General features: G+C 42.6%; 1 protein-coding gene across 2 annotated transcripts; it reads right to left on the bottom strand.

Moving 5' to 3' along the window:
• Window positions 1–214: 214 nt before the first annotated feature.
• hspa12b (heat shock protein 12B) lies at window positions 215–15,106 on the bottom strand. 2 transcript variants are annotated; one of them, XM_028977235.1, is made up of 14 exons: window positions 14,978–15,106; window positions 14,712–14,857; window positions 11,884–11,955; window positions 10,603–10,697; window positions 10,156–10,280; window positions 9,414–9,600; window positions 9,233–9,337; window positions 7,995–8,111; window positions 6,161–6,338; window positions 4,411–4,497; window positions 2,896–3,000; window positions 2,237–2,495; window positions 1,714–1,817; window positions 215–1,340 (listed from the first exon to the last, which is right to left on the bottom strand). In XM_028977235.1, exons 3-14 carry the CDS (start codon window positions 11,927–11,929, stop codon window positions 682–684), a joined length of 2,067 nt encoding a protein of 688 aa, XP_028833068.1. In that variant the 5' UTR covers window positions 11,930–11,955; window positions 14,712–14,857; window positions 14,978–15,106; the 3' UTR covers window positions 215–681. The 2 variants fall into 2 exon arrangements, with proteins under 2 accessions (XP_028833068.1, XP_028833076.1); XM_028977243.1 differs by having other exon boundaries at window positions 937–1,206.
• Between the last annotated feature and the right edge of the window lie 2,244 nt (window positions 15,107–17,350).

Genomic DNA, 17,350 nt, shown 5'->3' on the forward strand with positions numbered 1-17,350 from the left:
TATGAATTTGTGTTCTGTGTAGAATTCTGAATGGAAAATTTCATTCATTACGCAACAAGGCCGTAACATAACAAAATGTGGGAAAAGTGATGCACTGTGAATACTTTCCAGATGCACTGTATTTAGTACATGCACACCACACACCTGCAAATGTACTATGCTTTTGTCAGCTTTTTACTGGTTTCAAAAGTTAAGATGAAAAGATGAACAAAAATTAACAGAGAAAAAAAAGATTTTATTCACAAGGGTACATATACAAATGTAAGAGAGTAGAATACATGTGTAACTACACTGTCATTCCTACTAAAATAATTGACAGAATATTCTTCAATATCATAAATATTTATATACAGTGATTGAACTAATTATTTAAGATATTCCAAGTTAAAGTGATATTCCAGCATAATCCTGCATCTTCTTCATTGGTGGGTCTTAGTTTTTCTAGCCACAAGGGGGCACTACTCTTTCAATATAAACAACCTTTTGAATTTTAACTTTGAGATCAGGAACAAGTCAGAAGCACTTATGTTGACACAAGACAAATAAAATATATATTCAACTGCTGTTTTTTTGATCATGTCTTTAGCTTTTCCAGTACTGTTAATTTGAGTCAATCAATGTCAAACCATGACCCTCTTCTCAGAACAACTGAACTGATGAAACATTAAAATATTTGGACATTTAATTGGACAGGAAGTCGATAGAGGCCCGCACAAAGCGATCTGTTGCCACATCAACGGCTGTCACCTTGATCTCTGTGTCACCAAATTGCATGGTGGCACGAATCTCACGCCGTTCTGATGTGGTATTACCATTATGTCTGCCCTCAGCTGTTATTGGCTCAGGCAGGTCAAGTGTGATTGCACCACACTTCCTCACCCCAGGGTCAGTGATGTAGATTACATCATCAGTGGTGCTGCAGTAAATGTTGATGATGATCTTCCGTTGGCCGACCCGTGCTGGTGTGTAGCTCCGCCTCACCACCTCACCCAAGGCCACCGATTGGTCGACAGACACAAACCGATCCAGGATGTCTGTACACCACTCACGCCCATCCTTCACTAGTAGCTTATCCCTTGGGTGTCGACCATCCACGAAGCGGTTCAGGACTCCCACCCCATACGTAAGGGGGCAGCGGCGAACACGGACCACTGTTGGATCCAGACCAAAGAGGACGGCCCCCTTCAGGATGGTCAGGCCCACGTCCTGAGGGATAATGATACGACAGTTTGGGCCCAGAGCACACTGGGCAGCACGTTGGAGCATGGGGGACTCTGCAAATCCGCCCACCAAAAAGAGGAAACGCACACCCTGCACTTCCTCTTTCTGCATCAGCTCCTCTGTGGAAGAGGGTGGAACAGTGTTATGTCAACAATGACCAGCCAGTGATATATATATGCAGGAACAACAATCTAACAATTTAGACATTTACATTTTAATGAATAGCAATTGACTATGTTGCCTGTAAGCATGTCCGGTCTGGTCAACATGTGGGAAATTTCATAGAACTGTCTTGATATGTGTTTGTAGCATCCATACGCATGTGCTCATTAGCTCCTCCAGGCTCAATGACCGCTATGAAAGCTGAGTCTCATTGTGGTGGTGTTAGAATGAAAAATCATATTCCAAGAACAGGGTTGATAGGAATTTCAGGTTCTCCACAGTGTCATGAACATTTGTTGCTTTTGTGTGTGTCCATGACAGATGCCTCACCTATGTGCTTAATGATGTTGTTAATGGTTGGCTGGAACAGTTCATTCATGGCCTCCGGGGTGAGGCGCAGCATCCCCTGAGACGACCACTTCACTATATTCATACTGAGGAGACAGAGAAGAGTGAGGTTAAGTAAACACACACTAATGTCAGAGACTACTATTTCACTACTTCTTGTGAAATACAGAATTTATGGTAGAGGGGGCATCAGTGAGCAAAACCAGAGCCTGCACTTAAATTCCTCAAAATCGGCTGCAATCCAGGCCAACTGATGTCAGTTGATGAATAACCTCTGACAAGCCTTCTTCTCATTAAAGAGTACAATTAATGCTTTAATGGTCACATGACTTATTGTATACACACAAACTCTTCTCCAGTATTACAATCTGCTGTGGGGCACAAGTATTTGGCACAAGGAGACAAATGTCTTGTTGACTTACAACCAACATGTAGTACTGAAGAAAATGCCCTAATAAAAACAACTGAAGCTTTGTTGCCAGGATTCAGTTCATGGAGGCCGTACTTGCTTTTACGCAGGGCGGTCTCCACACTCTGGCCCTGGTGCTTCTTGTAGAAGTCGATGAAGGAGAAAGGCAGGGAGATGTTGAGAGCGTTGTTTCTTCCTGGTGCGGCAGTTCGCTTTCGAGCCTCAAAGGCGATCATGAGATCCACCCAGGCAGCCGGTCGCTTGGTCTTGAAACTCTCAATGAAGTCAGCCCCGAAGATATGGCATAGCATGGCTTCAAAGGCCAGGTCCACCCCCACTGCCCCATACGGACCACCTACAGCATCAGACAGGACTGTCAGTACACCAGTAATGAGTTTAGTTGGTCACTCTGCATTAACTTAAATCTTGATAGGCAGGAGCAACTTATGAACAGAGTGCCAGTCAATATTGGTGTGTGCATTAAAGTGCCTTTGCAGTAGTCTTCTAGAACCCAGAGTCCGTGTTGAGCTTGACAGCTATACAATGAACATTTTTTAAGCATCATTGAGGGGTAAAATTGCAAAATGTCCAAATGCCAAATAACCAAAAATACAACCACACACATGCTTTGCCCCAACACATGCTTTGTGAAGTCCAGAAACGAATAGTTAGGCTGCACCGTGTATTCCTGTGTTATTATTCTAACCCTCTCATGCATTCATGAAGAATGATAAGGGGCACTGTGCATTGCTTACCTGAAGCTTTATATAACTCCTTCAGGGTGCCCTGCGGCTGCTCGATCTGATGCACCGTGAGGTCCACTGTTCCCCCTCCACAGTCTGCAACGATGTACCGGTCACCTGTAGGAAGACAGATCAGTGACCATAAGTGACCTACATGTGTATCACTCTTCTGCTCTGTTTGAATTCAATTCATTCTTCATTTCATAGAAAACAGAGAGGATGTATTGAGGAGGGGAATTGCGAAATGTATCTACACTGAGCTTTATATTATATTAGAAAATTATATTAGTAAACAATAAACGTGAAAAATCCTGCCCGATAGGATAGTCAGATTTCTGCATAATCCTGTATGCTATATTGACTGTAAATAATGTAAATCTTTGTACTCAATTTCTATCATCTTAGTCGTGCTTGGGTCAAGTTGGTCAGCAAACACAAATGCCCGCCCAGGGCAACAGGCGGGCAGGGGGGACTTCAAGGAAAAAATGGTGGGGAACCACTGCCTTAAGTGTTCCATCCTTACCATTTTTATTTAAATTAAGTAATGTAATGGGTTCAATTTACACACATCATATAAAAAACACTGTATCAGTCATGTTTTAGGTCATTTCTCTTGGAATCTAAACATTCTCAGGAGCCATAGCAATCAGTAGAAATAAGTTAATATTTTGAAATCTGTAGTGGTCAATAGAAAAATGTGGATGACGTCAAAGGCAGAGTATAAAGGACAGAAATGCACAAGGGAGAACAGAGGGTCTCTTCTCTTTGCAATGGGTTCCATTCAGGGGTCTGAGGTTTGTGGATGAGATGCTCCAAGTTTCAGGTGGGGGGTTATGAGAGTTTTGTCCTGACTGAAAAATGTACAGAGACCATAATTAAGTCCCCATCCCCCACTCTCTCCCACCCTTTGTCTCTTTCTCATTCACCCAGTTCTTCGGTGTTTCATTCAGGAAACATCTGGAACCGAGGGTCTGATTATTTTGACCCTGGAACCCTGGAACCTGCCAGTTAACCTCATTGGAGCCAACGAGGTTAACACAGTAGGCTTTATCATCCACGCACTGTTTCAAACACACACACACACAAACTGTGGCAATAGGTGATCAAAGCCAGTAAAAACAAGAATGAAATTTATATAAATTATGCTCTAAAACACTAGAGACCGTGGAGGGAGAGAGAGGGAGAGAGGAGAGAAAAAACAAAAAAAACCAAACAGAGCCACCACGCTGGGTTTCAAGGGGCTGGAGAAGTTTCGGGTTTCTTGTGCTTACAGGAAATGGTGCTGGCCTTGTACTAAGGTAGACAGAACTGGCCAGACTTTAACCACAACAGTGTGTGTGCGTAATGGTGAGTGTGCACCACTTTTCTTGTAAAAAAAAAAAGCCAGCCTATTGAGTTCAGATCATAAAAAAAAACTCCTGTCTGGTTCTGTATTTTTTTGTACTTGCATCACAGCTCTGGTTAATTTTTATTAATTTCATTAACCAATTTATTCCTGGTGGTTTGTCTGTCACCATGGCAGCTCACCTGTCTGCATCTCTGACCACAGTTCTCCTGTCCCGCTCTCCACCAGGAAGGTGCGGCTGTGCCGAGCTCGCCTCAGCTGCTCCCGGGCTGAAACGCATAGGTCTGACATGAGTTGTACACACTTTACCTATGTCAAGAATGACGGTCAGTGAAGGAAGTCTGACCTGGATTCAGTATACACGACTGGGGTGTTGAATTAAGCAAGTGGGGAAACGATTTGGAAACTTTCCGCTTTAATGAGGTTACACTTAATCAAAATTCCATTTGTAAAAAATGTTCACTCACATAGAGTGAAGAATCGTAAATAATTTAATAAACCCTCCTTTTTGGTTACATGTAAGCATTGTATTTAATTTTCTTTCCAGGTGCTGGAGCAAATGGAGTAATGCAATAGAAGTAGAATAATGCGAATAGTGGGTTCCAGAACCTTAAGCGCCATCTGAAGAGTTAATTTGTTGGAGTGAAGCATCCCTTTCTGTCCTCCTGATGTTTTGGCTTGATATAAAATGATGATGTTCTTGAACTAAATTTCTCTTTCGACCTGGGAGAAATGCTGTTTCTCTGATCTGCTCAGTGTTACTTCTGCTAGTTGTTTGATTTAAAAGATGGTGAAACTGCATAGAGCTAAAAACCTTCTCAACTCCTTAAAATTCTTGGGGCCCCCCGAACTGCAATCTGGGGGTCGGAGCTCGCATTCTCCATGCCAAACATTCAACATGACAGAAATATACACCAGCACAGCAAGCTCTGAGGGGGTAAATCTGGAAATCATTTACTGTATGAAAATGCATAAGAAAGGGGAAAATGAGAAAGAAAAAGAATGAAGAGGGAATGGTGTAGAGTGAGGGGCAGTGATTAGGTCCTGTGCATTAGAGTTGTGAAAGCTCAAGCTCAACAGGAATGAACAGAAACATAGAAGAAATTCTATACATTTTGCAAGAGACCGACGTGGGATTTAGCATTTTGTGTGAGCATGAAAGAGTGAAAGTCTGTCGCCTAATCAATCAAGTCTATCAATTTTTTTTGTGTCTGTGCAAAATGTCTTAATACTTGTAAGGTAAGACCATTGGACACTGAGAGCATCTCTCACCATCACTTTTAAAACCAGGGGTCACCAACCTTGGTCGCAAAGGCCATTTATCCTGCACATTTTTGGGTGTATCCTTATTTAACACATTTAAAACAACCTCTCTCCTTTTTATAATCATACATTGTAGCAGATCACAGAAGTAAGTTGAACAGAATAGAGAGAGGTACACAGACTTGGTCACTCTCATTCACTCCCAGGCACTCATACGGTACTATTCAAGTACGTATAGAGAGAGAGAGAGAGAGAGAGATTTACAGACGGGGGTTGGGGTGAGATCATGGTATCCCAGCACCTTGTTTCAATTAAATAGCTGTGTGTGTCTGTGTGTGTGTGTTTAAAACAGCACATTTGTACATGACAAAAAGAAACCTGACCGTCTCCTTCACATCTGCTCTGATCTGTTTTCACAAAAGCACAAGGTTTCTGTGCATGTGACTATTATCTAGGCTCATCTACTCTGACACCATCTCTGTCTTACACACTCAAAAGAACACACATACACAAAGACAGCAATGTCACATGATCTGAAATCTTGACGGGAAGTTTCTTGCTAAATACCAGTTTAGAAAGTGAGGCGGTACTGTGGTTTAGTAGGCTTTTTGCAGTAAATCTATGTGTTAGCTATAATCAGCGCAGAACAACAGTGGGATGTTGTGGTACCTTGCCTGAAGCTGGAATCAAAGATGCGAGATGCATCTGGATCCAAGCCGTTGGCCAGTGGTCGATGACTTAGGTCAATCATCTGGTGTAGGCGGAGTTTGCGGCAGTAAATAGAGGCGGCTTCTGGCTCCAGGGCAATTAGGAGCTGCTCGGGGGACTCGGAAGAAACCAGGCCTGCCTGAGATGAATATAGATGTGTAATATGGGTGAAACTTTGACAATTCACAGTCCTTTGACTGATTGAATTTATAAATTTGGAGAGAGCATGCAAACACAAGGCCCACGGCAGGATTCAAAGTCACAACCCTGGAGGTGTGAGGCCACTGTGCACGAAACACTGTGATTCCGCATTTTGTTTACCCACGTGAAAATGCATATGTATAATTCTGGCTGATGTATTCCTCTTCACTGTTGGCTTTTACCCAATTACATTTAAATAATTCTAATATACCCGAGTGGAAAAATAAACTGGATTACGTTTATTCATGTACTGTAAATGCTGGAGCCACATCCCTTCCCGGCCAATGCAGTGGTGGCCTAGCGGTTAAGGAAGCGAGATGTTTTAAAACATCATCTCGTCTCTCTGTATATCTGTACAGTATATAGTACAGATGATATTAAAGTCTAGTTTGACTTGACTGACAATCAGCTGCATTCGTGTGCAACACCAAAGTAAAACTGATTAATGTAGTATTGGAAGAGGTTTGGCATTTACAGGCATACTGATCCCTCTATAAAAAGCAAATAAAAATGCTCTCTTCTTGACTGCTGCCTCCATCTCCTTGTGCCTCCCTTTCTCTCTCTCTCTCTTGCTCTCTCCCTTTCTCTCTCTCTCTCTCTTGCTCTCTCTCTCTCATGCAGGAGTGGTTTCCTGTGTTTGTATGCCGGTCTCCTGTATTGTTCATACACTGATGACATCGCCACAAGGAAACTCCTGCCTTCCTAGACAGCTCCACCAGACACAACCATTCGTATGGTGCAGACTAGCAAGTGTACAGTAAATGGGTACACACGTGTAAAGAATAGGGTGGGCTGAGGACCACACCCTCATTGCAACCCTACTGGGAAAATGCCCAACATATACACACACACACACACACACACACACACACCGAGGCACACATACACACTATAGCCATGATGAATGTCATGTCAAGGTGGCGTCACGCACACAAAAAGCACACTCACTTTTCCCATGGATGTAAGCGTTGATTAGGGACAACCAAATTCCTTTCCATACACACACATTTCCTGGAGATTTAATGTGTACAGGCAGAGCAGACTGGGCCAGATAGCGGAACTGTGTCTTTGTGTGTGTGTGTGCAAGAGATTTACCGCTTTATGGTGATTTAGTTTATTAAGACCATGGTTTATAAAGTGTAGCCAGTTGGTACAGTGATGCAGTCTATATCCATTGCGCTGTGCACTATGTTGGATTTTGGGTTATGCTCACCCACATAGATGGGTCATAGATCTTGACATATAATAATAATCACTGTATTGCATTAAGTTTATATTTGTTATAGTCTAAAGAAGGGTAGCTATTGTACCTTTAGGTTTAGATTTATGTTGCTGCATTTATAAGACACTTTTATCCAGAGCGCCTTACAATCAGTAGTTACAGGGACAGTCCACCTGGAGACACTCAGAGAAAATTGTTTTGCGCACGGACACAATGGTAGTAATTGGGGTTTGAATCTGTGACTTTGTGGTCTTCTGGTTCATAGGCAAATGTCTCACCCACTAGGCTACTACCACCCATGTCCGTAACTTGTTTGATTCAATCTGTCATGATATAGTCATTTGCTTGTGCTGTGGCCTTTTGGGTAATTACCAGGTACGCCGCCTCTCTCATGAACTGCTTGGCTGGCTGTCTCCATACGGCAGGCACTGTGATCACCCACCGCACCTCATCACTCTCCAGACATGAGGGAGATGCCTCTTGCACTTCCTGTAGTACATACACAAACACAGACACACACACTGGATATTTAAAGTAAAGTGAAGTGATTGTCACACGTGATACACAGCAGCACAGCACACAGTGAAATTTGTCCTCTGCATTTAACCCATCACCCTGAGTGAGCAGTGGGCAGCCATGACAGCACCGTCCCCCCACACTGCTCCCCGGGCGCCTGTCATGGTGACAAATTTCACTGTGTGCACCGTGTGCTGTGCTGCTGTGTATCACATGTGACAATCACTTCACTTTGTTGTTGTCTTTGTTGACAGGCCCCCGGGTAGCAGTGTGTGGGGATGGTGCTTGGCTCAGTGGCACCTCAGTGGCACCTTGGCGGATCGGGATTCGAACCGGCAACCTTCTGATTACGGGGCCGCTTCTTTAACCGCTAGGCCACCACTGCCCCAATAATACTACTGACAATACATTTCTGATAACACTCAAAGTTGTGAAAACCTTAGATTGCTCTCCTATTTTCAGTGTCTGGCTCTCATAATCACTGTCAGGTTTTGACCCCATGACCTCGGGACTGTGCGTCTTGAGGTTTAGGCAGAACCCAGACGCAGGTGTTTACCCATTAGCCCTTGGGGGTTTCTAGGAAGCTGGAGAATAGTCTGTGCCAAAAAAGCAGCCAGATTCGGCACCTCCTGGCACTTCTTCTCCAACTGAATTCTAAGCACCACATGTTTCTGCTGCGGAGCAGAAGAGAACTCTTTACCTTTAAATTCGGCCATTTATCATTCCTTCTCTCTCCCTCTCTGCATTTCCAGGGCTTAGCTTTTGTGAGTGTCTGTTCTTTGTCTGTCACGTGTATAGTGTCTTATATCCTGTTTATAGTTACAGTACAAACTAAGACAAGAAGATATTTTAGCTGAAGGTCTCGACCAAAGTGACTGTAATCACAAGAGTAGCTCAGGGGACACAATGGTAAGTGGTAAATGGGATTTGAACCTGTAACTTTGTGGTCATAAGCGAGGTTGTTACCCACAAGCTAACTACCACATTACCACTATCCAAGCATGTCCCTGTGGCTTAGTTTAAACATGAACACTATGTGTGTGTCTGAATATTTGTTGTCTTTGACCTGTCACACGTGAGTTTTTTTAGTTTACCTTCATTGAGTGCTTCCGGAAGAACCTTAGGGCGTGAGCGAACACCTCGATGGCTCTGACCCTTCTGCCACTCACAGCCTCCAATTCTGTCTCCATGGTGAGGTCCTGAGGAAAAGAAACACTGCTGTAAATTGTACACCTGCTGTAGCTTTACACCTGCTTACAGCTGCCTGCTACCTACACTTGTGCTGTGGATCTTCATCTTGAACTTATCAAAGTAAAGCCAGAGTCTGGCCTCCTCTGGGTCCAGGTCGTGGTAGCTGTCACGAGCGGCAAAACCAAAAGAATGGAAGTGCAGATCTGGAGTGAGCAACAGGCAGGTGGGGCTCTTCTGATTGGCTACACCAGGGTCACCGTCCTCCCAGCGCCTGTTGGGCGGTATTCTACATGAGTTTATAATAATTCTAATAGCAGTAAACAAGTAAATAAAACAACGTTCCTGAAGGTCCCCCTGCCAGAATGTTTTCACACTGCTTATGGTCACACTGGTAGGTCTGAATCAAAGCATTGTGAATGGGGATGTTGAAAGGGGGTCCATCTGAATGACCTCTGTGTGTGTGTGTGTGTGTATATATATATATATATATACATATACATATACGCACACACACACAGTACAGGCAAAAAGTTTGGACGCACCTTCTCATTCAATGTGTTTTCTTTATTTTCATGACCATTTACATTGGTAGATTATCACTGAAGGCATCAAAATTATGAATGAACACCTGTGTTATTTGTACTTACAACTGTGCCTCTGTGTGTGTGTGTGTCTATATATAGTTCTATATATGTGTGTATATATATATATATATATATATATATACACACACACACACACACACACACACACACACACACACACACACACACACACACAGTTGTACAGTTGTAAGGACAAATAAGTCAAAGGTCTGGTTGTGTACCTCATCATATGGATCACATCTGGGTCTTCGGTAAAACTGAAGGCATAGCCACTGGAGGTGGTGCCAAAATCTATGGCCACCACTACTGAGAATGGACGAGCCACACAAGGTCTCAACTGTGGCCTCTAGATAGAGGGAGAGAGAAAAATGAGAGAAGGTTTTTTGGACATAGTTGATGAAATGATGTGACAGCCATGAAAGAAAACCGTGATCAGATTATCAGAAACATGATCAAACAATGAAAGTTGGAACTGAGAGATCTGCTCAAAATCTACTGTGGTGCTGGTGTTGTTAACTTTTTGCTGGTTTAAAAGCATCTGTTTCATAGCCACAAACTGCAGTGGGAGCCCAGTGAAAAAGCAGTCGTCTATGCTAAATTCTCTTCCCATTTAAAGGGCTGTTATTTAACAAAGGCATAGTAGAGTCATTCCCTTCCCCTTTTCTTACTGGAGAAGGTGAGGGAGTGAGAGGAGCAATGCCGCATTCATTTCTGGAAGATGACAGGGAACAGGATGGAGACGGGGGCACCGATCTGTTTTTCCCTGAGAGAAAGAGAATGAACAAACGTGTTTTTAGTAACCAGTGAGTTAGTGGTGTACTCGCCCATCTGAAATTCTAATAAGCAGGACAGTCATTCATTCTTAAAGGTCATGTGTCCCCAGGTGCAAATAAGCGTTGCATCTGGCTCCTAACTTGTTCATTGCAAAGCAACCACGAAAGTTTCTACAGCAAGTTAAACGCATATCCTGTATTTAAAACGATCAGCTCAATGTCAAGTTAGATGTACTTTTCAGATTTCATTTTTCTTGTGTATTCTTGTGTCAGTCGTGGTTTTTGTTCTTTCTTATTTCATTGTTGTTTTCTTCCCAAAACACTTGGAGTAAAAATATCACTGTCACAGTTTGAAAAATATGCAGAATACAGATGTCTGGAACAGTCCAATATGGGTCTGTTTGGAAAAGCGCAAACGCAATATTAGTAAATTACTGTGAATGCCTTCAGAATTCCACACGTTCAGGAATCTAATCAAAAACAGGGATGGTGCAACAGCAAATATCACCATGGTAACAATAGAATCACGATGACCTTGGCCCAGACATTTCTGACAGTGAAGACCCAGAGAGAAACACTACAGAAGGTAGAGTGGTTGATAGGAATGACTGGAATGTTATCAGAACACGCAAATATTCCCAACGGGAGTGAGAGTGGATAAGGCAAACATGACCACACCCTTGTCCAGCAGTCAAGGCCCATATGAGTGCATAATCATTTTAGCTATTTCAGTATATTTAAGATCAATATGCTTATTTTACATCTTTCGGTTTAAGATAATGCCATTTGCTTCAGTCAGCCACTTCTACATACAATATTGCAGTAGTTTTAACTTATTTTACAACGGTAATCTAATCTTTGTTCAAATGCCTGTCTGAATCATGAACTAATCCTGAACTCCGAATGAATCTTAATGTATGGTGACACTGTACATTATGTCTGTTCTGAGCCATGTCATCCTCCGGAGATCTAGATGGTGATCGGGAACCATGCATGGTATCCAACTAAAATCATGAGTCGCTGAAGAAATGATCTGGAATTATATTCACACAGTTGACTGAAGGCCACAGCTGGTATTTGAATCCTGAATCAAATAAGTTGCAATATATTATGCAGACGGGAATACTGGATTGAGACTGGATGTGGATTGAGACTGGACCAACAGTCCATTCTTACCAGGGACCTGGAGGATTCTGCTGCTGGTCTGTAGCAGGGAAGTCATTGTGGCGGTGAGTGGGCCGTCGCAGCCTGAAAAACAACACTGACACCATTACATATGCGCTCGTTTTTGACCGAGATATGATGAAGAAGCACAAGATTCACTCTCTGTTCATGAAAACCAGTCAAAAACAAGAATTTACGGCGGGATTGTGGGACTCTCTAATCAAAAAATGGGGTCAATGTTTAAACGCTTCAAAGGAACAGTGCTGATAATACAAACATCCTGCCTGAAGCCCCGTTTGTGTGTCTTGGAGTGCCGACATGTTTTCATTCAGATGATGCCACTGGAAGCTTCATTTTGGGGTGACTGTAGTGTTTATAATAGGAAACACAACTGGCAACAGATCCAGGATGTGTATTGGTGTGCCTTTTTGAGACCAGGATTCCTTCCAGTGGTTCTGTTTCTGTTTTCCATTTGAAAAAAAAGAGAGACCAGAGAAGGAAAGAGAGGAAAAAAACATCAGCCACATTTGTCAGTGTAACCCCCCCCTCCTCCTTTTCTGCTCTACTATTTCTTCCACCCCCTGCCCCCCATCTTTGTTTCAGTGCACTTCTTTCGAAGTCTCTCGTTCTCTCTGCACGCCTCTCGCTGCTCACTATCTATTCGGTTCTTGCAGCCACGTGGCGTGGCAACTATCAGGAATCCAAGGAGCCAGCATGGCCAAGAGAAATCGGAGGAACGCCTGTTTCCTGTGGATCTCTTTACTGGCTGCAGTTCTCTCCTTTCAGTGCCACAGCAGCATCCCTCTGGCCCTGCACAGCTGTTCTCAGATCAGTTCTATGTCCTAAAATTGGGAGAATGAAAGAGTAGTGAAGGATTCTCTGTGTGTTTGCCTTGTTTTGGTTAGGTTTGATACCGCCTTGCAACTTTTCTAAACCACCAATGCTGCAAAGCATCCCCCCCCCCACACACACTTTTAATACAAACTCTTACTTCTCTTAATAGACTTTTAACAAAACAGAACAGAACAAAACACAATAATGTTCGACCACGAAAACCTCCCCTCCCTTCGCCACAGACAGTTCCAGTTAACCTTATTGGCTGATCTCAGATCAGAATTGCCCATCCTGTTCCTAGCCTTCAGCACAGTGAAAAAAATGTGGATACTGGGCCAGACCAATAAGTACCTACATCTTCCGTAGGCAGGATGGAAGAAAGAAAGAAAGAAAGACTGGTAATGAATTAGAAGGAGTTCATATCATTAGTAAAAAAAAGATGGTGCAATACATGTTCGCAGCTGGAGAGAGAAGCTCAACCCATCGATTTTCTCCTTGCACCCTGACGCAGGGAAAGCACTGGGTGGGGGCTCCCTTCAGTGACGGACACACATCCTGTTCACAGTGAGATTTCCAGGCTTCTTGTCCTTCTGTCCAGCAGCCTTCTTCCCCTGCGGGTCTCCGCCCAAAGTGAACATCTGTCTCATCCTTATTCCTCAAAAAATTTCCTCATCACTGATTTTTTTTTTGGATGAAAAGATCTCATGCCACTGCTGAATAGGAACCGGATAGCATAACTGTAAATGCAGGATGGTAAAAATTCCAGAACCTCCAAATCTAAGCTGTTTAAATATGTGCAAACAAGCATGTTTGATTTTGATTGGTCTAATTTGACCACAGCCTTTTATCTTGCAAAAGCTAAATATTCAGTGTTTTTTCACGACCAAGATAGCACCTTCAATTTGCCTTTTTTAAATTTCCACGGGTTACACAATGCTGGCCAGAAACCTCAAAAGAATCCACGCCTAACGTGAAAGATGGCGGCAGCACCGCTACATAGTTGGCTGCTTTTTGTAAGCATGTACGTTATGTAAGCTTGGTGATTTGCTATAATTTGGATGCCTGGTACTGGTGCAGTTGCTGAAGAAATTTGGTAAACTGAATCCACTGAGGCCAGTGAAGGAGCAGTTTTAACTACATTTTGCTACAGTATGCAGATAGTTTAATGACATTCTTATTTGCCTACTGATGTCACACAGCTCATGAGTCTCATTTTTCGTTTTTTCATTTGTAATATTTGAGACAATATTTGTGAATAGAATATTCCAGTTTATTAAGTAATTCATGTATTATTAAATAATGTATTAACAGTGAAAGGTGCATGTTGTTATTGATATTGGCCTTCAATAGCTGAGCCGTACATCAAAACTTTGTATCCCAACTGGTTACTAGTTTCTGGGAACCAACTGCCAGACTGTCTGGTTCCCGCTGTAAAAACTGAACAGTGGGATATTTTCATTTTTGTTATGTTTCTAAGTAATAAGTATAATTTAGAATCACATGGGCATTGTTCATTAATCTAATTTATCTACATTCTCTGAGCGGCTTTGGGTAGCTTTACTGCAGTTCAGATTCTTTCTAGGTGAGGTCTTGGCAGCTATCAAAGCTGTGCTTTCCATAGAGCTTCCCCGTCATTGTCCAAGCGACATCTTTCATTTCTACACCATTTCCTTCTGCACAGATGATTCTACAGCTGCCAAGGTGTCAACGAGCTCACTTACAGACAAGATGACCCTCAAAATGTTATGCCTCCTCTTTCAATCCCTGCTACTGCCACAAGACACTTTACTTAAAATTAGTAAACGGATGAGAGCACCAACTAAATGGTATAAATATTGCATATATTAATGTCAGGTTGTTCAAAACTGGCTCTACAAAAGACAGTCCAGAACTGGTAATGCCCAAGGCAACTTAGCAAAGCCTCCACACTCTTGTTTTCCCTGGTCAGCATTTCCTAAATGACACGCAGCAGTCATTCCGGTTTTATGCATATTATATGGACTCACCCCTTTGATGCTGAAACAAAGGTCCTCGTCTCCTGTCTGGTCGGAATTCCCGTATGGAGAAAGCAGGCAAAGGGAAAGCCTTCAGAAGATGCTTCTGCAATAGGAGCCCTGGCTGGTGAAACCTCCAGCCGGAGAGTTTAGCTGAGCTGCAGTGAACAGAGAGGAAAGAGCAGGGAGATCGGGGATGTGTCACAAACAGTGTTAAAAAAAGGTTTTGGAGATTTGAAAAAAAAAAAAAAAAAAAAACTTTAACTCTGCTTTGAAACCTTTTCTTTTGCTTCCTCCTGTGTTGGTAACTAAGCAGTCGATTGCTCGACTGCTCTGGAATTTTAGGGAGGAGAGAGGTTATAGAAAGGTACAAACACACACACACACACACACACACGCAAGCACAGAGGGGCTGGTCTGAGAAGGGGACTGACTTCATAGGGAATGTGTTCTGTGTGTGTATGTGTGTGTGTCTGCCAGAGTGGGTGGAGAGAATTTAGAGTGGCATTGAGTACCGATTAAGTCATTGCAGATGCCTTTTCCATTTTTTCCCCAACCCCCCGCAACCCCCTCATTCTACCTTCCCGTCTCCTCCTGTGTAAAGTTCTTTGCCCAGGTCCTCTTCCTCTGTTTTCTCTCTCATTTCCCTTCCTCCTTTCTTTTCCACCCCATGTTTCTTGCTCACTTTCTCCCACTGAGAAGAGTCTAGAAGAGAGGGCTTCTCCTCACTTTTGCCTTGATGAAGAATAAAGATGCGTTTAGCACTGCTCTTCATTACCTGACTGTGCATGAGCGTCTGTGAAGACATTTGCGTGTGTAGCCCACCTAGAGGGATTCGAACACACACATAACTTGATCTGCTTAAGATGGCAGAAGTGTGGTGTAAAATTGGGGTCGTTCATGCCTGGTTTACATACATAAATAAAACACAACAATAATACGGACCAAATCTGGGATTCATTAGTGATGGTGTTGTGCTTCTAATCTTGGATGAGCAAAATATTGCTTGTGCGTCTAAACTCACCTTTCCTTCTCCTTTTATTGATTAGGGCCTTCTCCTCTGAAGTTCTGGAACACGCTCCTCAGACCCTGTATCGCAGTTTATTGTGCAGTTGCATTCAGTATAGAACATCCCTGCACATCTGCAAACAGTGTTCACACAGGAACCCTGCGAGTCAGCTGACAGGATGATCCACTTGGGCGTGCCCCCAACCAGGAAGGGCTTTATCTTGTTCCTGGCCACCACCCCAAGGAGCCAAATTTTAATAATCACCTCTGTTCCTGTAGAGCAGAACTACAGCTACACGGCCTGGATTCTTCCTGAAGAGCAGGAAGGCACCACACATTCACTATTCCAGCTTAGACTGCCAGGCTGGTGACAGTTCCCAGCACGTCACTGATAAATCCTTCAGCACACACATCCTTCACTCAACTAGAAGAAGAGATATAGACTGTTTAGTCAAATTTGTACCTCAAGTGAAAATGTTACCACACAGAGGACAAAACTCCCATTTATTGACAAAGTTGGACATTGTGTCATATTCAAACTGTGTGAACAATCATTATTTTGGGTGCAATGAGTGAAAAAAAATTCTTCTTGTAAAAGTGTGTTATCTTTTCACATTACATGTGCAAATATAGACAAACCAGTGTGACTGAGTGTTTTAAGCACTACTTAATGAGAATCAAATGTGTCTTCATGACTGTGATAGTGATGTTTGGATGGGTAAATATAGATAATACCCATTAAATTAGTTAAAACTACAGCATCGAGCCTGTTCCAAAAAATGGAAGTAATAGGAAATACAGATATTCATGTTTAAAATGTATGGAAAAAGTAAAAACCACAGGACAGTACAAAACAAGTACCAAAACAAACCATTTTTACTTTATTAAAAAACACACACACGTGACACGAGAGATGTGTGTGTGTGTGTGTCTGCTGTAAAATGAGTACGTGGACCCTCATCTGTTCTTTCCTGCCTGAGATTATGTGCACACTGAAGGGTTGTGTTTTGAGTCTGCCGACCCTGCCTTTCCTGTAGCTCTTGTGCCCCGCCTCAGATTAAAATGACAAATACAGAATTGCAGACCCACTATACATTATGTTTTTATTTGACAGCAACAGATTGCATGGTCACTCTGTGGTGTCTATATTTTAGTGGTTTATTTTTGCGTGACTGTCTGGCCGCTCACACCAGAATTAACATGCACTGATGAACTGTCCTGCTTGCAAGAGAAAAGTATAGATATTCTGGAAATCTGAAATGTAATTTTGGATATCTGAAGTAGACAGCCCAATAGACATGACTGGGAAATTTGATGTCATTTCTCCTAGGAACAATATGGATGTCTGAAATTTTGACTAGGAATTATAAAATTCTGCAATACATATTAATTCTAGATATTAAATGTTGAAATAGCCACTTTTTTATCATATAGGGTTTAAAGATATCTAAAAATGATCTCCAACTAGTAAAAATAGATTTCCAGACTTCTTCCAGGTTCTTTAGAAGTTAAAATTACTTGCCATAGTCGGGTTCGGTCAAAGATCTTCAGCGCCACCTGGTGGAACGTCAGGCATTACAGGACGAGTTCAAACAAGAGCAGTCATAATTATAACTTTATTTCGGCAATTCTGCACCAATCTT

The sequence above is a fragment of the Denticeps clupeoides genome, chromosome 1 (genome assembly GCF_900700375.1).
Source record: "Denticeps clupeoides chromosome 1, fDenClu1.1, whole genome shotgun sequence".
Lineage (NCBI taxonomy): Eukaryota > Metazoa > Chordata > Actinopteri > Clupeiformes > Denticipitidae > Denticeps > Denticeps clupeoides.